This window comes from Triplophysa dalaica, chromosome 21 (genome assembly GCF_015846415.1).
Source record: "Triplophysa dalaica isolate WHDGS20190420 chromosome 21, ASM1584641v1, whole genome shotgun sequence".
Lineage (NCBI taxonomy): Eukaryota > Metazoa > Chordata > Actinopteri > Cypriniformes > Nemacheilidae > Triplophysa > Triplophysa dalaica.
This window is the reverse complement of record NC_079562.1, coordinates 15243088-15268787: the sequence shown is the minus strand read 5'-3', so window position 1 is coordinate 15268787 and position 25700 is coordinate 15243088. Positions and strand designations below refer to the sequence as shown.

At 39.0% G+C, this 25700-nt stretch overlaps 1 protein-coding gene across 1 annotated transcript; it reads right to left on the bottom strand.

Annotated features, from left to right (window-relative positions):
• Positions 1 to 11960: 11960 nt before the first annotated feature.
• Positions 11961 to 25090, bottom strand: ccdc3b (coiled-coil domain containing 3b). Its single transcript, XM_056735099.1, has 3 exons — positions 24350 to 25090; positions 16154 to 16328; positions 11961 to 13192 (listed from the first exon to the last, which is right to left on the bottom strand). The coding sequence occupies exons 1-3, from the start codon at positions 24703 to 24705 to the stop codon at positions 12917 to 12919; spliced, it is 807 nt and encodes a 268-aa protein (XP_056591077.1). The 5' UTR covers positions 24706 to 25090; the 3' UTR covers positions 11961 to 12916.
• Between the last annotated feature and the right edge of the window lie 610 nt (positions 25091 to 25700).

The following is a 25700-nucleotide window of genomic DNA, read 5'->3' as shown; positions in this document are numbered from 1 at the left end:
GTCCTCACTGTGTGTATCAAGCAGCACCACACACACACTTACCTGTCAACAGCACCACATTTTGTGTGTGTCAGTCATCGAGAGTCTGTGTGTTTAGCTCATCTATCAGCAGAGAGGTGAAAGTGGTCGCGCACAGAGACTGGTGACCTTCGGCGAGATGTTACACCTCAAATGAGTCTGGAAACTTCAATGAGACCTTATTACTGTGTTTCTGTTCCCATAAAAAAAGAACAGGAAAGAAATGCATAGCTAGAGGTTAGCAGGAGAAATCCCCAAGAAATGCAATATAATAAAGGCTACATAACTATGTCTTCGGGTGTTTAAAGACCTTACATAATGAAGCGTTATGTTTTTATTATATTAGAATGAGTTATTTCTATCTACATACACCTCGGGTCCCCTTAGATGGAATTCATCATGTTATTTCTACAGTAGCCCTGAACGGACAAACTGCTCTTCAGGGCGTGTTTCGTAAACACATTATCTCCTTCGGCAATAAAGTGAAAATGTGACCAGATCTTCGTTCTGTGCCTCCCACTGTAGTGCATCGAAAGGGAGGGAAGAGTGGTAGAGTGAGCCGTTGGTTGCAATTCGTAACCTCACCACTAGATGCCGCTTAATTACATACACAGTAAGTTTAAAGCACATGAATGTTCCTTTACCTTAATGGACAAACCACATGTCTTCAATTATTTGTTTTGCTCACTAAAGAAAAACCAGACTGTTGGTGTGTAGTAACTATGGTGAATTTCCGTTCATCCGAAAGTAAGAATTACAGCCTATTTCACTCTGAAAACAAAGTATGCGTTCAAAATGTCCTGTTTTCCATCCACTAAACGCCTTCACTTCTGCACATCCACCAACTTCCATGAAAGCACTCATTGTCTGTATCATTCATCTCAACAGCAGTTGTTTGACTGACTGCAGGGCCCCCCAGAAGCACACGGTATGAAATCTTCCATCTTCGTTCAAGAAGTTTATCTTTTGACTGAAGACGTATCTCTCTGTTCATTAATCTGTCATTCTTCGTCCATCCATTTCCGTAAACTTGATATTTGTTTGTGGTGTGCGCAGTCTATTTTGGATAACGGCACAGATTTTTTTCTGTGGTTTTCGTTATGTGCCGCTGGAGCCATGAGTTTGAGTTTTAAATGCCAGCAAACACTTTCCAAATGCACAGGCCGGTCAACAGTTTGGGTCTGTCTGCTTCTGCAAACCATCTAACGTCCATGCCCAATACCTCATTACGTTCTGAAGATGCCAGCAAAGCTGCTTAGCAGCATGTCTTATGTTCTGGATGCTGATGCCGGTGAAGATATGAATGAATGACTTTTCCACACTCCTCATCACTTGTATTTCCAGAGTTGTTCTCCTGAACAATAGATCAAAGGGGATTTCTGAGAGAATGTGGTTCCAGGGCACTCTAAAGTCATGTAAACATGGCACAGTCTACACGGACCGCAAGAGGAATCTTCCATTGAGTTAACATGAATTACACAAAGCTGCCAAAGCCACTGAGACACTAATGTTTAGATAGCAGCTCAAGTAAGACTTTTTTTGAAAAACGGTTGAAGCTCTAAACACCAGTGTTACCAAATAAGCAACTTTCTAGTAAGATTTAACAAGTTTTCAGATCCTTTTAACACACAACCGACCATTGTAGCGCTTCTTTGGACCAATGCAAATATAACATGTGACAGCATCCTAAATATGATATCTTTAACGATTCAGTTTGACACGGTTTACAACACTGAATAACACTGCTAAATAGTGAAATACATATGAAGCTAAAGTTTGGAACACACAGTATCTTTTAAAACTGAATTGAAATAAAATGAACAGACTTTCAACTGAATCTGTCAATCATTGGCTTACTAAAACAAATAAACCAACTGAGAAATTGAATTCAACAATATACTGTATGAGAGACAGAGGCTGTTTCTCAATATCCGCTCATAGGCGGTCTTGTGTCCTCGCTCTACGTCATCAATAACCGTCAAAGTCCATTTCCAATATTCAAGAACACAAGAACAGAGAACTCATAACAGTACCCGGATGTGTTCTTGATAGCATGGTTGCATTCAAAACCGATTTGCGCTTTCCAAACCCGCTTGAAGTCCCAAAAGTCATCGTGGCGCATCCATCCGAGTTCATTCTTCTGAGGCTGCCTTAGTTACAGTCGTTGTTCCCTTCAACAGTAAAGAAACAATTAAAAATGATTAAAAAGAGTTTGTGAGAGACAGAGAGAGACAAATAAAGTAAGAAAGAAAGCAATATGGAATGTTAAAAATGGTCCAATCTCTCAAAACAGGCCAAGAGCCTTTTTCCACAGGACTCAGCAGTGGCGACGTTGTGAAAGACCTTCACAGTTGGGAATTGTCTGCCAGACCTCACATGAGCAACAATTTATGTTCTATTCAGCCACTGCAAATTCATACAAACCACATACACAATCCCTGTAGTGTATGTTAAACAAAGAAGTGAACAGAAGTCAGGCAGAGAAATGTGTGTTTGGATAGGCCGTAGTGAAATGTTGCTGTGCATTATTAAAGTGCTTAAAGCTGCAATCTGTAACTTTTTGGGGGGAGTTAAAATTGGACAATAATCTGTTGTCGCTTCCACTGTTCACTTATCTCACTGTGATTAACCCTAACAGTAAGCTTATAATAAAGATTGATAGGTTAGGCTGTGATTTAGTTTGTGATTTCAGTTTGATGATATTGTGGCCTATGTGAAGAAACCTGCAATTTTGTGTCAAACAAAAATTCCTATTGAAAGGGCAAAAGTTGTGTATTGCAGTTTTAAAGGAGCGAAGGAGGATGAAAATGAAACCATAATATACACACCGTTATGCCATCTTATGATGTCCTTCAGCTGAACACATTTAGAGTTAAAAATATGTTAGATATCCTGGCAAGGTCACTGAACAAGGTCCAAGTTTTTAAGCTCCGAAAAGGCCAAACACATTATAAAAGTAATCCAGATAACTCTGGTCTGTTGTAAAGTGAAATGAAACTATTAATATTTGGGATTGTTAAGCAAACATTTTGTATAAATGTGCACTGACAATAACAGACAGCGCAGTTAGTTTAAATATGGCAGCACAGAATTTTATTGGTTTTGGTGTGGTTATCTTATCATATACATTATGAAAAAACACACAAATAATGACGTGCATATTTTATTTTCTTGAAGTACTTCAAAGAGAAATCAATAAAAACACGGACTTTACTAAACTCTTAAAAATAAAGGTAAGCAATACCATAGAAGCATTTTTGGTTCCACAAAGAACCATTCAGTCAGAGGTTCTTTAAAGAACCCTCTCTTTCTGATGTTTATGATCTGAAGAACCTTTTTTTGCCACAAATAACCTTTTGTTGAGGTTATTCAGATGTTAACTGTTCTTTATGGACCCAAAATGTTCTCCTATGGTCTCAAAGAACCTTTGAAGCACCTTTTTATTAAGAATGTATAGTACACCACCTTTTTTCTCTCTTGTTTTTCATGTTTTATACCTGCTTGACTCGCTCAGTTTCCTCTATTCAGTCTTTCTGTGACTGCTCTCATAACTCTCCTCGTCTCAACTCCAGTTCTCTTACGAACTAGAATGACACATTGAAATGTGTGATCGCTCTCAAGAACTCAACAACAAAGGGTGGGTTGTGCTGGCCAACAACTTTGATTTCATCTCGACTGCCTCTCATGTACAGAAATAACATACTCTCTCTAGCAGCAATGCCTTCAGGTGAGTCTGGTTGGGTATATTGTGTCACAGGTCGGGATGGGTCAAGCCGGACTACGCCCACCCCTGAACCAGGACCACCTCGAGGAGCGTATCAGAGGGAGAAATCGGAGACAGAATAAAATTTCAACAAGTTTTATTTAGAAGTAAAAGCAATTTGAAAATCCTAGTCTAAAATCTTCTTCCTTCTTGCCCTCAGGAATCGAAGGTGAACAGTACAACAACCAGGGTCTCTCCCGCTCTCTTCCTCAGTGCGGGCCCTGTAGTGAATGGGGCGGTGGACAGGTAAATTGTCAGGTAGGTCTTTCCCAGGTGGAGATGCAGTAAACAGGCGAACGGCCCGGTAAGTCTCTCTGGTAAGTAAATATTTCCAACCTCCCTTCCTTCACAGGTACGAGATCCGGGGCAGATGGCCGTCGGTCAGGTACGTATACAGCAGATTCACACTCTGATGATGGGGTGGCGAGGGAATCTTTACAGGGTAAGCGAATAATTTCAACCTCCTTCTCTCCACAGGCACAGAAACTGGAACAGAGGAATACTCCAGACAAAGTGTACCAACCCCGTTCGTAACAGAAGGACAGCCACTTCTCTCAGCACAGGTGACTATAAGGATACAGTAGACTCGAAGTCAACCGGTTGCACAGGGCTCCTACTGAAACAGACAGAAGGGATACTTCAAGTAAGCATACGGTTCACATGAGTTGGAAGGGGACGAACACTTCTCACGATACAGATGAATTGCGGGAATTCCCTAGACTCCAGTCGACAGGCTGAGCAAGGCCTCTTCTGGCCTAGATGAAGTGGATATTCCAGACAGAACGGACCGGCTTTACGTTCACAGCAGAGGGACAGTCACTTCTCCCCACACAGGTGGGCTCCCAGGTTGCAGCAGGCTCAAAGTCGATGGGCTGAACGGGACCTCTACTGGAGCAGACAGAAAGGGTGCTTCACACAAGGTATACAGTTCATGTGCATAGAAGGGAGTGAGCACTTCTCACAATACGGCTGCGTTGCAGGAATACAGCAGACTCAAAGTCAGCGGGATGAATGGGACTTCTACGGAGACAGACCACGAACAATTCAACAAGGCATCTCGTCTCTTATTCACTCAAACAGAGGGGTTAATTCAGAGTCCAGATGATAATTCCTCAACATCCACTCAGTTAGAACAGAGCAATGACACAGAACTCTCACTATTGACAGTAGACCAGCGTAGCACAGGGAGAGTGCACGGCAAAGGGAAGGTATCTTCCACACACACAGCAATTCCACTTCTAGCATATAAGGTGGGGGAAACGTCAATCTTAGGCACTGCAATCTCACTTCACGACGTGCAATTTAAAGCCCGCACTCACCCTTGGGTCTCTGTCCGAGGGGGCCGCGTTCATCAATGCTGCAAAGGGTATTTCGGGATGTTTTTCTTCACAAACACAGGCAGAGTTCACATCACCATTTATGATGGAGAAAGAGACAGGAGGTCGGCAATGAATCAGTACAATCCACTCGGTGACATTTATGATCGTGATCCACACACTCCAAACCACATCCAATTCAGTGTCGAATACATGCAATTACGAGACTCAGTTCTCGACTACCTAGCTCCTCTCCAATGCAAACAGGATATTTCACTTTCCCTCTGTTGCCCTCGAGTCCCTCATCAAGTCCACACTCTCCTCTTCATTCACCCGCACTCCAATAACTGCAACCACTCGATAAAACGACTTCTCACGGGAGAGAACCACACCAACAGTCTCTTTCTCTTGCTTTTTTATACTCTCTCAAGTGCTGACAGGACCTCACTCAAACCCCCAAGGTAAATTCCCCACACCTGTTTCCGATCGGTCATTTGGGGTTGTCATGGCAACAGATGCACACACAGGCCTGGGACCGGTGTTACACTCAAAGTGTCCCAGCGGAAACACGGCTTCAACGGGAATAAGTTCCATATACCATTTGTCACACCGTGACAATTGCTTCAGTTTATGACCCAGATGTGTGTCCGTATGAGCATGTGTTTTAATCCAGAAAAAAATCTGTGTTACCATCTGCTTTTATTTAGAGCATTAGAAGGCTTTGTATAATGACGTCAGTTTGTTATAAAGGTTAGAGTAGCCAATGGCTAAATATGATCTCAATACCAGGGTTGAAGGAGGCCTCCAATGGAGTTTGTTTTTGAAGTCAGTGTCTGTTAGCATTACAGTAGATCCTATAAAAACATCAAGTCTGTTTTCTCTTTTAACTGGACAACCAGATAAATGCAAAAAAGAGAGATTGGTCGTGCAAAGTGCCATCAAGGGTTAGGAAACAACCCAAGAGTCCAACACATGGCATGGCCAAGGAACTCTATTGTGTTTCACTTGATTACTCAGGAGTTTTATATACAGCATCAGTGGAAAATATAAGAACGTAAACACAAATTCTGCTTAGTCTGGGAATATAGCTAGAACAATTACAGGCTTCTAACAACAAACACGTGAAGTTGACTCCGATGCTTACGTTGTGGCTCCTGCCAGAAGACCACATCTTAAAAACGCAGTCATAAATATGATACTGAGAAACAATGCAAGAGCAATGAAGATTGAAAAATAACAGACACGACGGGTGACTGTGAAGTGTTTTGAAAATGCAAATAATCAGGAGCGCATGTGGGCCACCCAACTAAATCCAACTGGTATGAATTAAAAGAAGAGATAGACAAAGCATTCGTACAGATTATTCTTGTGCTATATGAGATTCGATGTCGACTGGCACACAATCATAGTTCCCTCACACATGTATAAATCTAAACGTTTATTCATTGCAGCATCTTTATGAATGGTCTTGATATGTAGGAGCTTTGGCACAGGATGAGAACAATGTTCAGGATGGAACATCACTGTACTGCTTACTGCATATTCCTGGCAGTCCGAATGAATACTGAGTGAAGAAAAATACAACTTCATCTTACAGAAATTCATAACTAAAATCGAGTGAGTTACATGCTGCATACTTTATTATTTATGCTGCTTCACACATCGCTATTATCCAGGTAATGTTCCAAGATCTGGGGTGGGCGTTCCGGAGGCTGATGGGGAACATGGAGAAACTGGACAGAAGGGCAAGCCTCCAGGTTCAGGGTGCACCATCGTGGCCGTAAGCCTGGTGTCGGGAGAGCTGGGAGATCTGGACCCTTGCTGCCATCGGTCCACGTGGCCGTAATGGGGGAAGTCGGGACGGCCATTTCATCTCGACACTGCCACCCCAAAAGTCCAGGGATGCGGTGGCCGCCCAGGCACAAGCCAGCACCAATGCCGCGGTTGAGTCTGGGGCCTTGCAGTCGGAGTCAGGGGACGGCTTGGTAGAAGGCTCGGCGAAAACTGAAGAGGGAGAGGGGCGGAGCTCTGGAGATGGCTCGGAGAAGGCTGGAGAAGGCTTGTGGTACTGTAATTTATGAAAGAAAATATAAAATATGTGCGTGTCCTGCAATTTCTCTGAGCTATCCAGTTCACTGATGCATAGCTTTACATTATTTCTATTTGAAGCTGACATTTACCTCAACATATATTTGGTTGCATAATTTTTGGTTTGCTTTCCACAATTACAATTTTGCAGTGAAGCATCTGTTGTTCATTACAGAATGGTTTTGGAATGCTACTGTCCACAGATTCTTTGGGAGCTGTCCACAGGCACCCCTCAATGTCTAGCACGATCCTGTGCCAAATTCTGAAAAGCATAACCAGTTTACTGACATGTATTGCTATTGCACTCTTCAAGTAACCAAATACAAATTTAAAATTAACATGAGTTTTCTATAAATGTTCTGGGATAATTGGAAATGAATTGATCATATTGGACCTTGTATGCACTGTTTGTTGCTTTGGAGTGAATTGTTTGTTTGTTTATTCTACAGATACTAGTCATTTTTACTTACTATTTTCTTTTTTTTATGTTTTTACAATACTTCAACTCCAATTTATTTTATTTGGACAGCAACTCACCAATAGCCAAAGTGTTAAAGGTACAGTCAAATTTTTGGGGGGGTAATTTCAAACCAATCCCATTTTTGGGTCATAATGGAAAAACCCGGCAGTTGGGTTACAAAATAACATATGCTGGGTTGTTTCAACCCAAAATGTTGGGTTGTTTCATTGTTGGGTCAAATCTTTTGGGGTTAATTTAACCCAACAACTGGATTTGTCCAATTTTGACCAAATGATGTGTTAAAATAACCCAACATTTTATAGAGCATTAGCTGAAATAGAAAGCCTGATGATAAAATAAAAGGTGTATATGAAAGCATCTGCTATGCGTGCATATAAATGAAAGCTGTTGAGCACATCACCTCTGCGATAATGTGTATTATTGCCAAGGCTTCAATGTCAAGCTGGGGGCCATAAAACACATCTGAAATGATGAATCTTGAGTGTCTATATGCACGCATACACAAACATCTGATAATCACATGCGCAACAGGCCGATGTAACAGGTTAGCTCTTCTCTCATGGTCTGGCATCAGTCCATACCTTCATTTAGACTTTAATGATAAGAATGCTGTGTTAGCCTTTGTAATGCATGTGGCTCTCTGTGTTTAAAATGCATGTTTCTCCGTTGCTTTTCTTGCCAATCTTGTTTTGTTGTCTCCTAGATGGACGGGAAAAGGGCCCAAGGGTTAAAAGTCTCTATTTATTCAGACCCCCATACCCCCCCATCTAACCAGTCCTCCAGATAGCTTTTAATGACCCTCTAATGAATTCACATGCCTCTCTTTTGCTTAGCGGTGAAGACTTGGAGCTGTAGTTAAGGGACAAGTAGCTCTTGCCAAGGATTGTAGTCTTTCTTTAGAGGTCCATTTCATGGGAACGCATCAGAGCTGGAAATTACAACAAGAAGGGTCATTGTGGACAAGTTGTTTTATCGCCTTTGCGTTTGATATAAGAAAATGCCACAAATTTCAGCTATGACTGTTGTATCAGTACACTGTAAAACAATCCTTAAAAAAAAAAAGCAGCTGGGGCATATCGTCGTTTTCAGACCATAAAATGAACATGAAAAAATTTCAAAATACTGTAAAATTCAGCGAAGAAAAGCAAAACAGTTAAATGTTTTTGACATTATATGTTGAAAATCTGTGAAAAAAAAAATTCATTTTTTTTTTACATTGTACGTTTTTACTTTAAACCTAAAAGATCATACATTACCTCAACCAGTGGAGGTCAACAAATCTGTGAACGGGTGGGACGGTTATGTGGTGAGAGGTGTTTGATAGCATCGGCCCTCCACCAAATCTGTCGATGTGGGTGTTGTTGCATGTAATGTTTGCATTGTGTTACATAAATACGTGACCGACTCGCTAATGGCTTCGCGTTGCGTGAATTTGCGTTTATAATCACGTCCACCAGTCCGCCCCTGTTCGCACCCGTAGCTGGGATGGCCGTTCTGGACTTTGACAGAATGTCCAATTGGTCAGTCCGCCCCTGAATACAACATCAGTCTTGAAACACAGCGGTTATGAGAGACTGGTTTGAAAGATTGCTATAATAATGCAGTGGCTACTGATAATACAGCAAAAGGTAGTGGAGTTCTTTACTAAACATAGGGCTCAATCTATAGTTTCAGTATAATCATAGACTGGTCATAGTCTAATTATAGTCTAGATTGGAAAGTTGAAAATGGTCCTTCTTACCACATATCCGAGGTCTCATTTTGGCTGTGCTGTAAGGCCTGAGAGTTTGGGTTTAGGGTTACATCTGGGTTTGGAGATGTGTCATTGAAACATGTCGTATGTTATTGGTGTATGATGTATGATGTATTGTACTGTGAGATCAAAACATATTAAAGTTCCGTTCTCACATTCAAATAAAAAAGAAGGTAAAATAAAAGCGATTTGAGGGCAGTCTGTTCGTTAATGCTTTCGAATTTGCTCTTGAAAAAATACAATCTTTTTTATTTATTTGTAAACATGTGAAGGTTCTGTGTATACATTTTAGAAGCATTCAGTGGTGAGGTTGTGAATTGCAACCAACGGCTCATTCCATCCCTCCCTTTTGAAACACTACAGTGGCTCTCACAGAGCTAAGATGTCGCCACGTTTTGCTTCTTTTTCGAAGGAGATTACATATTTACAAAATGCGCTCTGTAGAGCAGTTTGTCTGTTAAGGGTTACTATAAAAACAACTTGGTGAATTCCATGTGAGGCGACCTGCGGTGTATGTAGATAGAAACAGCTCATTCTAAGGTAATTAAAAACTTAACGCTTCATTATGGAATGTTTTTATACACCACTGAACATATAGTTTCCTCACAGTGTGCACACTACAGTATACTTACTATATGGTACACTGCAGATCAGTATGGGTATCATTCTTGTAGATCCTGATGAAATCTGGGATAAGTTTGAAGTCTGACATTAAGTTGCATTCGGTTTTCAAAGTATTTCCGACTTTCTCAATAGAATGTAAGGCAGGATTAGATTGAATATCTCCACAGAAGGATAAAATTAAAGAAATAAAGTCATGTCTATAATTAGGTTGAAGTCTCACAGGAAGACCGCTGCATTAAATCAATGTTGTCCAGACATCTGTTCTGCAGCTTGCTCGAGAACACGGTTTGTGTTGAAAACTGTGTGTTTGTACTGTATGTCTTCTGTGGAGCGTGTTCGTGTAATGACAGATTCTATAATAGTGCTGATGTGATGTAGTGCCTGAAAAAGAGGTCAATGGAAAAGGTCTTCCAACGTCTGCGTTCCATTAAAAATGCCAGTGGGGTCTTGTTGGGTTTGGCTGCATATAAAGACTTTGTAAATGTCTGTCATGCTTAATGAGAAAGTTAACATAATGTAAAGATGTTTAAAGCATTCAAAGTGTTATTTTTTCTCCCATTAAGGAAACACCAGCAACCCATAGACATTTTGTTTTGCTCAGAGGTTGCTCTTTTATTTCTCAAGATATTTAAGGAGGTTCTCAATAGTGTTTTATTTAGGTGTCCACTTAATGTTTCACATTTCTCCCTCATTGCATGAAAAAATTTGATAAAAAATGTTTGAGTTCATATTGAGATCTTTATTTTTATTAATATTGACTTTTGATTGCGGACTTGGCAAATCTGAGTTCAGTTTAAGATTTCTTCTGAAACTCCATTTGAGACATTTGCGAGATGTCTGTCTCTTTCTCAGGAGAAATATCTGAGAAGCAAGAAACTCAAGCAAAAGCTTCCATGTGGTCTCAGTTTATATCTAGGAGAAACAATAGAGATATTAAGAGATCTATCAAACTGATTCTTCTTTCTAGATTGAATGCGTGCAAAAAAAAGCTTTCCAACCTAAGCAGGAAAGATTGTGATCTTCTTCAGTGTGTACTTGGCCTATCGTCACTCACATTGCATAAGTCATAAATGATTAACGCATTGTGAAGTTCTCAGACCAAGTGAAGTGAAAAGTGAAAACGCAGATGCATTCTGTATTCTCTGTAGAGTTATGCTTATTTTAAGCTCCAGAATGATTCTTATTCCATGCCTGAGTCAGACATTTGGCTAACACGTATATATAGTTGTAATCAATGTTCTTCCAAGGGTTACAAATTCCTGAGATGTGACATGAGAGGCAAAGGGATATCTTTCTCAGGCTTCAGGAACCCAATGTTATAAATTTAACCCGAGCTTTCTGGTGAAAGGTCTTGGACTATTGAGATCCACTGTAAAAAAAAAAGTTAATCCAAAGGCAAACATCATTGTGTTCTCTTTAAACTCCCACAGATCAAACTCTTAAAGGACCTTCGAGATGGTTTGACTAATGCAATTTTCTTTTAGTGCTGAAGTCATTACTTATAGAAACAGGAACTAGAGTCATTATAAATGATCCTATAGCCTTTAGTTTAATACCCCCATGGGATGTGCAAAGTGAAATATTTTTTTTTAAATTGATCTTAAGCTCTGTTAAAGGGCTGGGTGTAGGTAATGACGTATACATAATGTTTTTTAGGAGATGTCTTCAGAACATAAGTCCCTATGAGTACAGATTCAAGAAGTTGTTGACCATTGTGACTCATAGATGAACCAATCCTCTGACATATGACTTAATATCGTATGTCATTTTGCCTTAACGTGCAAAAAGCAAAATAATTGGGCCATAATCCTTCTGTAACTAATTCAATTAGATGGCACATTCTTGCAACTGCAATTTATTCTACATAAAAATAAACACAATCCTTTTACATTTTCCAAAATGTGAGGTTTATTTCAGTACTCATGGGCATACATGTGAATGTGTTAAACATGAAACAGTAATATCTACCATTTTAAAACAAACAACACAAGCACCAGCTTTAAAATATAAAAATCATGTCGGTAAGAACAGTTGTCTACGTAATGAAATGTTTTAAGATGAGATAAGCTTCATTGAGTAAAGGTTATATCAGGCGCTCTGCACCGTTATAAAATAAAGTAGAAAGTATATTCACAAGTAGAAAAACACTCATAGAAAACTTGGAATTGTTGAATGGAAGATTGGTATCTAATGGAAAAAGCAAGCTAATGCTAAACTAGCAGATTCATGATGGATTGATTCCTGCAAATTTGCGTATTTTTTGCCATAAATGGTCAAATAAGAGTTTAAGTATGGAACCGCTTCTGCGTAATACCCTGAAACCAGATTTTTCGTCTGTCTTGTACTGACAGATGGATGTTTCTTGGAGTTTTCAGCCACAGTAATGGGAAAATGGTGAGGTTTTGTAGACTGGAAGCTAATATCACTGGACTGTGTCAAAACGTATTCCAGAACTCCTCACAAACACCTGGTGAAATTCACAAAAACACTGATCCGTACCCATGACCCATGTGGATCTCCTGATTAACATCGACATCAGTTTGTTTTCACAAATGATAATATAAATGACACAAATTTTCAAAGGATTTTATTGGCCTAAGATGTGGTCAAAGGCCATATTGCATTTCAATATTTGTATGTTCTTTTTAAGAACCACTGCCTTTTGATGCTTGTTAATTCAAAACATGGCCTTTTTGTTTGCCTTATAATTAATAAGTACAGTCTGCTATATGAAACTAGACCGTTCCCAACGTGTTTTTCATTGTGAACTCTACTGGACAATCCACAGTTGAAGATTCATCATACACTGCTTTAATAGATTCACAAGGTCTCTCTATGTTGTAACAGATGCACAAAACACAACAATAACGGTCTCAGTTCTTGAGCTTTTTAGGAAGGATCTTCTTAAGAGTGGGTTTCTGGTCATGATTGGTGTCCTGCTGCGGGTGCGGCAGCTCTGGTTCAGACTCATGAAGCTCTTTGAAGCTTTGAACCGACTCCTTTTTGGCCTGCCTCAAGAGACGCTTCATGTTCTTCACCTTGTCCCTCAAGTGGTTGTTGGCCTTTTCCAGGGTCTTCACTTTCTGAGAGAGGTCTTTGACTTTCTCTTCCTCCTCAAATAAGGCCTTCTGCACGTTGGAGCACCACAGCTGAAGGGAAGGAATCAAAGTAAACGGGAAGTCAGTAGTGGTAAGTGGCTGAGGTTGAGGCAAGTATCTAGTGAATGTGACTAACTCCTGTCAACTGTGCATGGACTAAGTAGATTCTCATAATGTCAAATGCAGTCCAGAAGTAAAACTAAATTACACAAATCATACAATAGATGATTCATCTGTTTGGCTCTCATGCTTTAAAGTAAACATCAAGAGAAGAAGATGTCTGTTTTGTGGCATTCCTTATGAATATTCATGAAGTTTCACTGTGTTCTAACCGGTGCACATTTCAGCCTTAAAGGTATACCTCACCAAATAATTCTGTCATCATTAAATCACCTTTGAGTTATTCCAAATCTTTAAAAATCTCTTTGTTCTGATGAACACATAGAAAGACATTTGAAAGAATGCCCAATAACCAAACAGATCTTGCCATTTAAAACTGAATCAAAATATATTTTTTAGGTTTGTCAACGTTAACTCTTAATGCATGCAATTCATTTTATACAATTAATTTGTTAAAATGTTTTTTTTAAAGGTGTAACGTTCTCTTAGCCCTGCCCCCTTGTTTCCCCGTTAATCTTGCCCTCAGTATTTGATTCCCTACACCTGCCTCTTGTAAAATTATCCTCTGTTAGTTTCCATATATAATGCTCCTGTGTTGCCTTTCTTTGGCCTGTTTGTTTTGCTACATAGCCTTGTATAAAACGTTGCATATTTTATGCCTTGTAAAATTATATTCTTCTTGTATAGTCTAGTGAGTCTAGTTTATGCGAAAGTGTTGTTTTAGTCTAGTCCAGTCAGTTTATTGTTCCTGTTGAGTCAGTGTGCTATCATCCCTTTGACAGTATTGTTTTACCCCCTCGTGGGTCTTTATTTTATGTTTGTTAATTTATGAAAGTCTTTTTTTTATCAGTCCTGCCTGTGTCTGGGTTTTCTGTCCTTGCAATCTGTGACAGTTCCATTGGTTGTATTTTGTTAAAACGTATTTTAAACGCCCTATACTGTTCCTAGTAATTGTTTTTTTCTTTACTGCACATTGTCTGTTTGGGGAATGATATAGAGCACTTCGGCAGATGTAAACACTGGTCCAGAAGCACTTCTGGTTTCAGTTTTATTAAAAGCATATATAATTTCATCTTAAAGATTTTTGTTTAAAAATGTGGGTTACAACTGGGTTACACATGTTCTGTTGGTGTATTTTGTTCAAACATTTCTGTAATTTAAAACTTAAACAAGAAGTTCTTCTGGACCAGCGTTGTGTTTTCCAAAGTGGTCTATAACCCCATGCTTCCAGACACTTTTGCGGGATAATGGTTATTTTTTTTATCAAAACATGCTTACAAGCAAACTCATTTTATTAAAGATATGATGCCCTTTGTCCTGGCTGACTTACATGAGGCTTGTTTATCAAAAAGGAAAGTGTATGTACAGTAAGTGATTTACATGCATTACAATCAGGTTTTGATTATCAGCTTGAATTCAAAACAGGCGAAATGCGTTTTCTGTTCTTGTTATGTGCCTGTATATTCATTACCCTTGAGAAAGTCAAGTATTAGATGTTTGCCTCCCACATGTGTTCTCAAATCATGCCTGAAAAACATCTGGAAATTAGTCACAGCTGAACCCTTCCTTTAGCTTTTTTGGGTAGATGGAACCATCATGTTTGCACCTGAACCTGTCCGCAGATCAGATGATATGAGTGTGGAAGGTAACCACCCTGAAACAGTACAAATCTACTGTACCTCATTGGAGCCAAATCAATGCTCTATATGGCAAACACAGTTTCCACCACATGATCTTAAATCGAAAGAGACAGGCTTGAATCTATTGGCTGCTATTTTAATCCATTTGTGGATCAAACTTATGGGAACACATGGCAATGGAATGGGAAATATTACTGCAGCACAATTCTTCACACGATTGCCAGTTTCACATACAAATAAAGCCAGAGCTGATTGTTTGATGACAGTTTAAAATGAGAAAGGTCCTTTAAAAATGCCTTTCGTGTAATGAACATGCTATATTCTTTACTTTTTAAGGAAAGCAGAATAAACGATCAAAGAGAATGACATTTGCATATCCTCATTCTTTGCTCGGTTTACTGATAAGAGCAGAAATGTGTAATTAATATAAACTTGACCCGTTCTGATTACATTGCAACTGCGTTTTTTGGCAATCAGGACCTGATTGAAACCAGCCCCACAGTCACGGGTCATTGAAATAGACTGCTATGTGGAATGTACTATGATTTATTAATTTCAATAAAGCCAACCGTGAGCAATTCTGCAACATGCGGACCGTGTGGACACAGCAATATAACCGTGAAGAGATTCTGATGAAGCGTGGCGAAGTTATGCAGAACTCATTGACTCCATCTGATTTAACAAGAATCGTACAACAAAAGCGGCGTGAACACATACTGTAACATAGGGCTCTGAGTTTAACATACTACGCAGTTATGTAAAACATACTTTCCAAATAGAAAGAAAAGCCAAAGTGTCCAGAGAAGAATGTTCATATCTCTGAGATCCTTTCTCATTTTTTGCACCCAGGCATTAAGTGCACTTAAGGGTGAACACAAATTCTCTTACAAAAATATAGGTTTGCTGTTTTGGATCTAATGAGTAGTTGGATGCTTATGCTTGAAGGCTTTCTGTGGCAGACCTGCTAACATTGAGGCACTTCTTCCATCGCAGTGTACCATAATTCCAACTTTACAAGCCAAGATAACCACAAACAGACATGCAGAAAAAAGATGCCATTCTACTCTTCATTCCAACAGCACTTTTGTTCATGAACATGCATAGAGACACGCAAACGGTAAGGAGGGATAGGGCACAGTGGAGTCCATAATATTGGCTTCTTTATTGGCAGTCAGTTCTGAAGGAAGTTTTGTTCGAGCCAGTCGTAAATGCCATGACAAACCACTCTCAAGCATTTACTGTAGTTGCTCACCCGGTTGTCCTCTTGGATTTCCCAGTCTGGAGTATATGTGTGCACCTGCGTACCAGGTGTGCAGTTGGAAAACTGGAACAAGCTGGCGAACATGCGATGGTTCTCTGGTGTGTCGGGAAAGATGGGATCCTGGAAATTAACACCATGAGGAATGATGCTGTAGTTTTCATCCATCCTGTGAAGAAATGCAACAGATAGAAAATGATTGTGTGGGATGATCATTATTTACATTAGGGATTCCATTTAAACTTGAGTTGGTCATGGACTTACATTGAAGAGATATGATCTATTTCCAGAATATGAGAAAATTTGATTAGCTCTTTTGACATTTCGAGCCGGTAAGCCATACATACATATTTTGGTCTGTTGCCACCATATTCATTAGTGAAGGACTACCGTATACTGACAGAAAAAAGTTTATAGGGTTTATAAACAAAACGTTTAACTTTCTCTTTAAAGGAACCCAAAAATGTAGACCATTTTATGTTTCGTACCTTATCCCAGCAACGGTAAAAATACAGTTTCGTAATTTTTTCTGACTTTTTACAAACAAATACAAGCAGAAAGGGAGTTGTTTTATAAAAATAATGATTACAATTTTTTTTTTTATCAACCGATTTCAATGCCTGACAAATGTTTGAAAGATTCCTGACTTTAAAATATACTATTAGCAGAGACAGAACATTATTTTTACTTCACATAGACAAACAATAAAATTAGATGTTAGGATGAGAGTGTTAGATGAGCCATGAGGCGGGTTTGATAGTTTGAATCAGCTGTACGCACATCGGTCCCGCATATCTCACGGAGGAGATTGGGAGCTTAAGAGGACGAGCGACGGGACTGCTGACGAGAGAGGACCAGGGCCCGGACATGTTTAAATCTTTTACGTTTGTATGTATGTTCATTTGGCATTTTACTACAGTGTTTTGTTCTATTCGCCGGCAGTCGACCGTGAGGGGCTGCCGGCTGCCTTTTTTTCGCTTTATTATTTAATTAAACGTTTAATTGTCTGCCGGTTCCCATCTCCTTCCTTTTAATTTAACCTCGTTACAATGATTTTATGCTTTTTTCGCATGATTAAGAGCTTATAAAAAGCTTGTACAAGACATTCAGAAACAACCCAAACATGAAAAAAATCAGCATTACAAAATCATCCTTTTCATCATGAAACACTAAAAACTTCCCCAGAAACTTGTCTGTGTGGGCTCGCTGCTGTATAAGTTCACAGACTCAATGGACACTTGATGTCAATGACCCATGTATTTTTACACAGGAAAATTGCTGGGGGTGTTACAGGAAAGGGAATGTTAGGATATTTGTGTTCTTTACATGTATGTTTGCATTAGAAAGAACTTTCTATTATTCTAAAAGCTAAAGCGTCTTAAGTTTAAAGCAAAATTATAAGGAGTGAAAACTTTTCAAATGGATATAGAATATGATGCTTTTGCTTGAATGAAGAATTCATCGATTGTCTCGCTGGTTTCTTGCTGTTTTGGGCTGCAGTCCCTCAAACTTTCACACATACAATACAGATGTATCTCAGTGTTGGGGAAATGAGTTTGTTATCAAAGTTTCAAGCGTTCTTAGAAAAATATTAATACAAAAGCCATGGTTACACTGGCACAAAGCTGGAAAACACAACACACTGTTCATCTTAGAGTTTCAGCTACACTTCTCTTTTATTAACAGTGTGGATTTTGGAAGCTGACCACCCTCAGCCTACGGGAACATGTCATTTATTTTTGCTCTCGCTTTGTGTTTGTAATCCCAGATGACAGGAAAATCGTTAAATACCATCAGAATCTGACTATAGGGATTAATGTATATTTTTCTGTTTTAATCATTTGTTTATACCGGGGAAGTATTTTATGATGTAGCATTTGGTGTCAAAAAGGAAATCACCGTTACTTCATAGATAACCAGATACATACAATCATAAAGAAGTTTTATCCATCTGTTGGCTGGAATCAAAACACTGTTGCTCAAAACGAGAGAAATAGGTTAGCTGTAAATTCTACCTGGCTTCTATAGCCAGTTTTGCTCAAGTGTCTGGAGGAAACATTGGCTTTGGACCTTGACAGCAGAGTTTTCTTCCATCTGGATCTCATTCAAGCCCTCCAAAGGGGCATCAGAGGATTTTAAAGCCTGTACAGAGCCAGATTTGGACCATCTAGATCCAGGAGGTCTTGAATTTTCTGATGGCATTCCAGATCGTTTGTATTCTAATGTTTAAGCCTAAATAGCCTTACCAGCTTAAATCACAGATGTTATATTTTCTGTGTAACACAAAGACATCTTTGATCATTATCGATTTCTCATCATGTCCTCCGGTAAAAGGGATAATATATTGTCTGTTCCTCACACAGGGCATTTATTTAGCTTCAGAAAACTTGGAATATAGAGCGTTAGTTGAATTGATTAATTTTTTTGTTTATTATCTTGTTTTTTAATCGTAGTCTTGAAAGTGTGTTCATTAGGAAGTTTATTGTTCCGCTCCACAAAGCGTTCAAAAGAATCTTTATGAGTCATGTATAAATATTTAGTAAACATCTACTTAATTGCCAATCCCTGAATAGCTAAATAAATAAAAATGGCTGTAGTTTACAAATAAATACAAATGTTTTGAAAACAAATGTTTGAAAAAAATGTGGATTAGAGCAGTTTAGTGCAATCCATCTGCAACCTTGTGCTTGTTTTGTCACCCTTTATGTTTTTCACTGAATTTTGCATATTTCAAACCAACAAAAAGTATTGAAAAGTGCTTGTCAACGTTTACAACAAAGTATTTAACCGTTTAAATGAACAGCGTTTTTCCGTTTTCTGGAAAATAGCGTAATCGAACATACGAACGTTTTAATAGGACAGAGACGATACTCTACAATCTGCTATATTTGTGACATGAAAAAAGCAGAATCTACAACGTTTTTGTTTTCTACAATATCATTTGTTTTGCACATTTTGTGTCTAAGCCTATATATTCCATGTCTCATTTATTGACCGCAGTTTACAGGTGCACCCAAGTCACTTATAGTGACAGTTAACTCAAAAATAAAAATTCTGTCATCATTTATTCACCCTCTTAGCATTTCAATCCTTTATAATAAAACTTCTTTCTTTCTTTCTTTCTTTTCTTTCGCAGAACAGAAAATATTATATTATTTATAGTGTAGGTAACATGCTATTTCATGCATTCTGACTTCTTTACACTGTTAAACGTGCTGTATTCTCAAGCTTAACATTATCAACTTGTCAAAAAACGAGTTGAACGTATGACGACGTAGTATTTTTGTGCTCCATTAACTCTCCTAGGGTTCCTTAATTTTCGGAAAGTTTTTTTAGTACAAGGATTCCCGTTTCGTAACAAGGGTTCTTAGTCCTTTATTGGACAATTCTCCCGGAAAAGCATGCCCACGTGTCACCCAGCGAGCAAAAGAGCATGCCCGCAAGCGAGCGTGAGAAAATAAGCACGCCCAAACGTCAACCAGCCAGCGTGAGAAAAAGCACACCCATCAATGCCGCTGCACTCGGCTGATGGAAGTTTAGCTGTGTTTGTCTGCTCACTGCATTTTGTTGATGAATGTTATATAAACGGTGGATATAACGCTGGAATTGGAGATCGTTTGAAACTATCAGATGGAGCGGTCCCAGCGCTAAAAGATGCCAGACATTAACTGCAATCCGCAAGTCAAACTAAGTCATATGCCTGTGTTTTGCTGGCAATCGGCATGTAGCCTACATGCATAATGTAAACAACACAAACTTATAGTAAATCAACAGTTATGCAGGGATAATGCGATGGTGGAGGTATGGGATCTATGTTTCCGAATATAATTGTACAGCTGTATCTGTCATTTATAAATTTGATCAAACTAAATACTCTTCGAAGATACAAAGTATGAAATTCTACAGTATAGACACAAAACCACTGAAAAAGAATGGGGGCCAGTTAACAAGATTCTTCAACATATCTTAATTTGTGTTCTGCGCAAGAAAGTAAGTCATTCAGGTTTGAAATAAAAACATTTTTTTTGGGTGAACTATCACTTTTAAGTCAACCCAATCCCTACATGTTAAATGACTGCTCCATGCGTGTATTAATATACACTGTGGGGTGGTTCCCGGACAGAGATGATCTTAAGAAAGGACTAGGCTTTAGTTTAATTAAGACATTTAAGTGATTTTAACAAACATGCCTTACTAAAAACAATACTTGTGAGCATTTTGAGACAACACAAAGGCAATTATTTATTTTAAGATACGTCCGTGCATATTGTTTTCTGTTTGGACAGCTCTTACATGTATTCTAGTATGTGACAAGTGTAATCCCTGTATTTTCAACTGCCCCTGTAAGTGTTTGATATGTCACACATGTGTATGCATCTGTAAGCAGCCCATTCGCACCAATTGCCAATAAATAACACGCGCTGTGCATTATCGAATAATACAGACGCCAAATTGCGATTTTGTGTGCATAAATACGCCTATTTTTGCGTGCATATGATACGTCAATTAGCGTGTTTGCATATTAAACAGCAATTTGTCTCATTACCCTGTCCCCTAACCCAAACCCTAAACCTTATGTCAGTGTCCGTGCATATTATAACCTCTACCCTAACCCAAACCCTAAACCTAACAGTATTATTTTAATTATTTCAGTGTTTCCTCTTCATGTACGTTTTAAAATGGCTGCTCTCCACCCAGGTACAAGCAAACATTGGTGTATCATATGCACGCAAAATCGCAATTTGGCGTACGTGTTAGACGATAATGCAACAGCGTGTTATTTGTACGCATTTGGTGCGACCAGGTTGCTGTAAAATACATCCTCTTAAATTCTCCCGCTACTCACTAGCCACATAGTAGCCATAAAGTATAAGAGAAAGCTCCCACTCATTGTTAAATGTGTCTGCACTATGCACCATGTTGCATTCATTATTGTTTCCATGCAGAGTGTCTCCGGTTTCTCAGGCTTTTGATGGTTTGAATGGCGAGAATTGTCTTGCCAAACTGGAACAAGCTGTCTGATAGGTTTAGGGATCAGACTCCTGACATATAGGACATAAAAAGGCAAAAAAGAGAAGTTGTGCATGTAGGCTAATGCAAAGTCTGAGACATGTTTCAGTCTGGATTATGCTGTACATTCATTCATTTCACAAAGACACCATATGAAAGAATGGAGACGTTTGCCGATTCAGCATCCACGAGTGTTATGTGACAAAAAGCAATGCACCTACTGGAAATAATTCGCTTGAATGCACCACACCTGTCATAAAGCTTAACTGCTGGATTTGGTGTATGTTTTTTCAATGAAATCAAGCTTTGAAATCTTAGAGTTTTCATGCAGCGTGACTGCATGAAGGAATATTTCTGGATCTCTAACTGATTCATGCTGAAGACTAAAAGCAGCCCCCTCCCATTAAAACTGTTCACTGCAGGACATGTCTCCAAGGTTTGACTCTGAAATACAAGCGATCAAGAAATACTGTAAGGAACAGGTTGACTTCTTTGGCCAAGGCTTCTCAAATCCAGATTTGTCATAACTTTTTTTAATTAAAACCACACTTACACTAATTTATACACCAGAGTAACTTAAAAAATACTGTGAAAAGCAAAAGTATCCATCTTATAGTGTACGTTTGGCTAAGTTCACACATAACACAGTTTTGCATTACGCTAAGATCCCTCTCTATTGTTTTATTTATGTGTAAACATACAAAAGATTTCTGGCTGTCGTGGAAACCATAAAGTGAATTAGTTTTTAATTGGTTAAATCTATTTTGGATAGGGCTGGCACTTAAAACCAAAACAAATTATGTTTGAATGCATTGTCCTGTGTAAACAAACGGTCAGTCCTGGACAGAATAAAGCGGCGTGGAGAACATTTCTTGTTAAATCCGTCAAACATCTATGCCAAAAGTAAAATGTCTGGCTATGTGAAACAAGATAATCTAACAGGATCAGTGTTGACATACTTTGTCCCGCTGTGGTGTGGAACGCCTGACAAAAGAACACAGGGATGAGGGAAGCTGGTCTAAACGTGTTTTCACAAGCACAGCATCCCAAAAACACAGAGAAACTACAGAAACTAATGGGGGGAGGGTTGGGTAGTACCTGTTAGTACTAAACAGACTTTCCTGATGAAATCCCTTTGAGATAACGAATGACAAAACTTGTCAACTTGAACTTATAACCTTTTGATATAATGCCAAACGTATGTTCGCACTCCTGTAACCAGTTGCCCCCGGGTCACCCCGGGCAGTTACACAAGGTATGTGTGGGGTAATTAGGTTGTGTGGAAGGAATTCCAGAGCTGCTCTGTGTCTCAGACCGGTGAGTGTTAACCAGTCCACCAGCTTTCCCACAGACTGTATTTTATAGTCACACATTTGCAACAGTTTTTGTTTAATGTGCCTTTATAACCTGCTGAAAGACCAATTAAAGACCACGTTTGTGTCTGTGATTCAACATTTTATCAACCCGTTGCATTTATTTCCTAATAATGGCAAACCAGACACCAGACTTCCAAAAGTAGTACATTTATGAAACCAGTTTAAAATTGTACATATTGCGAATCACTAGAAATATTTCAGTTGGGGTCAAAATTTATTATGTTTCACTGTAAAATTTTCTGCTAATAGAGAGGATTTGGTGGCATTTCTCTACAATTCCTACTAGGAATAATTCTGACTGATTGGTTGGCATACTTTACCATCAACTGTATGTCATATGATCACCGATTATTGTGGTACAAGAAGTAAGGAATAATGTATCATTGAATTATTGAGTAACAATCCACGTGGTTTGAACATTTGGTGTTTTTTCTTCAGCACAGTAAGCAACCATTTACATTAAGAGCACCCTAGCAACACCAACAACACCCTAGCAACGATCAAGCAATGCCCTAGCAACCATACAGAACATCCCAAAAATGCCCCAGATCAGCCCCAAAACGAGGGCCAATTACAAGGAAAGTTGTCAGGACAGCTTTTTATCACACACTTTTAATATCGAATCATACAACATGCATACATTACAGTCAAATCTGGCTGCAAGATGAATTCATTAGATCATGCAATTTACAACCCTCAAAATTTTCCTTCTGTTACCAGTTATGTCTTGTGTTACCTTATATTAAGCCTGTAAACATCCTAATGCGCAGCACAAAACACATGTAGTTACTAACATTTTGCTGAATGCTTTATAACATCCACTTAAAAAAACTTTACTTTCAAGAACCAAATAAAATATGTTTGCATTATTTAGATTAAAATACATGGAGCGTCACTCTACTGTTGTGTTTTTATGTGGAATAATGTGAACAACTGTTGTGTATATTTTGTATAAATGGGTTAGGTTGTGTGGTGCTAGTTTGCAATTACTGTGCAAAGTGATGCTTGTCAGGGTTAAAGTGTTTGCCAGAAAAGTGCTGAGTTTGATAAATCCAGTAAAGCACTGCACGGAGGAGTCGAACACCCTTCTGCGTAACTGATTGGACCATAGAGTGACCACAGGAAACATAAGCAAAACAGTCTGGTTGTCAAGAGATTAAAGACTTGCGGTATTGCAGCATGAATCACTTTCAAACTGTGTGTGTGTTAAAGTCCTAACAATAGGGAAGCAAGTATAATCTCTCTCTCCATAATCAAAGCATTCGGGTCGACTGTTGGTCTGTTAACAATACCTCACCCTTTGTTCATCCGCCAGTGGGATTTCATTTTCTCTATAAACACAGAAACAAACACAAGACGGAGCTAATTATGTCTGTCAAATGTTTTGCAATACTCATGAACATTGTACACAAAGTTAACCCTTGTGCGTTTGTCATGAAAGAACATAATGGGCGAGACGGGGGAGATCTGGCACAGATTTCATTCATTGCTGAATGTCTCCAGTGGAGTGATCATTATTAAATAATGGGATTTATGAAATATGTGGTTAATAGCTGTTTGTCTTGGTATCTGGGTTCTGGTCCATCATTAGCCTAAAAATGGTTTAAGTAGAACTGCTAAATATCTCAATGGTAATAGCTTTTATGGTAATATGCATGGTTTTCTAATATGTCCCATTGTAAACTTGACATGGTGTATGATGTCTGCGCTCATGACGCACTGTGACTGTTTCACACGTGCATTTCTGCATTTTCTCCAATGCATTAAATCACGATGATCTAACCCTCGTTGACATGAATCTTACCTCAGAAAGAAATAGTAGGAATTATTCTCCATGACGCTGTAGGAGTAGCAGGGGAAATATCCCAACCCGCTGACATTGAACCTGGAGCCGGCTGGCACCTCCAGCATGCTGCCCCACGCCTGATCGCACAGCATCTCGATCTCGGCGGAAAAGAACAGATCTGTGTCGTACTGCCACGGCAGGTAGTTGTACAAGCTGTAAGACTCCTTGTGGATGGCGAGCACTTTGGCAAAAACGATGATCTCGGCGAGCTCTGCGCGGCATGCTTCAGTCTGAGGTCTCCAGTCGTGGGGAAGTTGGCATCCCCATGATGCGCTTAGAGAGAGCGCTAATATTAAAGCCAGCAGAGTACCCATTACATTCAACTTTACCTTATCCGTGCAAACTGTCTCTGTATTATAAAACAATTCCGTGCGCAGCTCGCTGGTACCCCTACAGAAACACCAGGTCCAGCAAAGACGCACAGTGCCCAAACTCTCCAAAGTAATTAAGGATACGCGTTATTGTCATTAAAAACGTGTTTTTAATCTGCTGTAAATATAGTGAATTTCTGTAGGTTTAGTTTGATTCAGTGAGAAATCCTCCTTTCTTCTGCGCGCTCTCTCCGCATGGAGATGATCTGCAATTACGCGCAGCTCCACTCGGTTAGACTGCGGAGGGTCCTTCAGTGACGCTCAGGTCTTTTACAGACCTAAAGGAGAAAACAATTGCAAAGAGCTTTGGCAGAGCTTACATCTCAAACTCCACTCGTCCTGAAGAGGTTTTCGATCTTTTCATCAACTTGAAGTGTGATGTGGTTTTCAGCACCCCCGACAGCGCATGATGAATGGATGTCACGAATCACGTTTTGAATAATATTTTATTAGATAACTTGACACTTAGTGTCATTATTTTGTGTCCAAACCTATTTATTCATTCGAAATAGTATTATGCCTCGATGCACGTGTTTCCCGTGTCCAAATTAAGATTTGTATGCGTATTGTATTTGTTTTACTGGTTTTGATCATATGATAGATATAAAATATATGTACATTTATTTAAAAGGCAAAGGTTATTAACCTTTAATCTAAATAATAATCTTAAAAACGTTATACTATTTTTTTAAACAATAATCAGTGAATAATGAAATATTTGAAAAAATGGTTCTCAGAAATGACACCAAAAAAGTACAAGAGGTCTGTGAACCGAAAATGTGTTTAATGGCAAGCTTATTAACAATATCATTATTTTAATCTTTTTTTAATGTGGAAAGGTTCAGGATGTCAGATGTCAAATGACGAGAAAGTCAAATGAAATTAATTACACAAAACATGGATCCTATTATGTAAGTACATTAAATGTATGAAACAAA

Excerpts from the sequence above, each read along its gene's own strand:
- ccdc3b (XM_056735099.1), bottom strand. The coding sequence starts at position 24,705 with ATGGGTACTCTGCTGGCTTTAATATTAGCGCTCTCTCTAAGCGCATCA. Across the intron at positions 16,329-24,349 it reads TCCTACTATTTCTTTCTGAG|GATGGATGAAAACTACAGCA; the intron begins GTAAGATTCATG and ends ATTTCTTCACAG. Across the intron at positions 13,193-16,153 it reads AAATCCAAGAGGACAACCGG|CTGTGGTGCTCCAACGTGCA; the intron begins GTGAGCAACTAC and ends CCTTCCCTTCAG.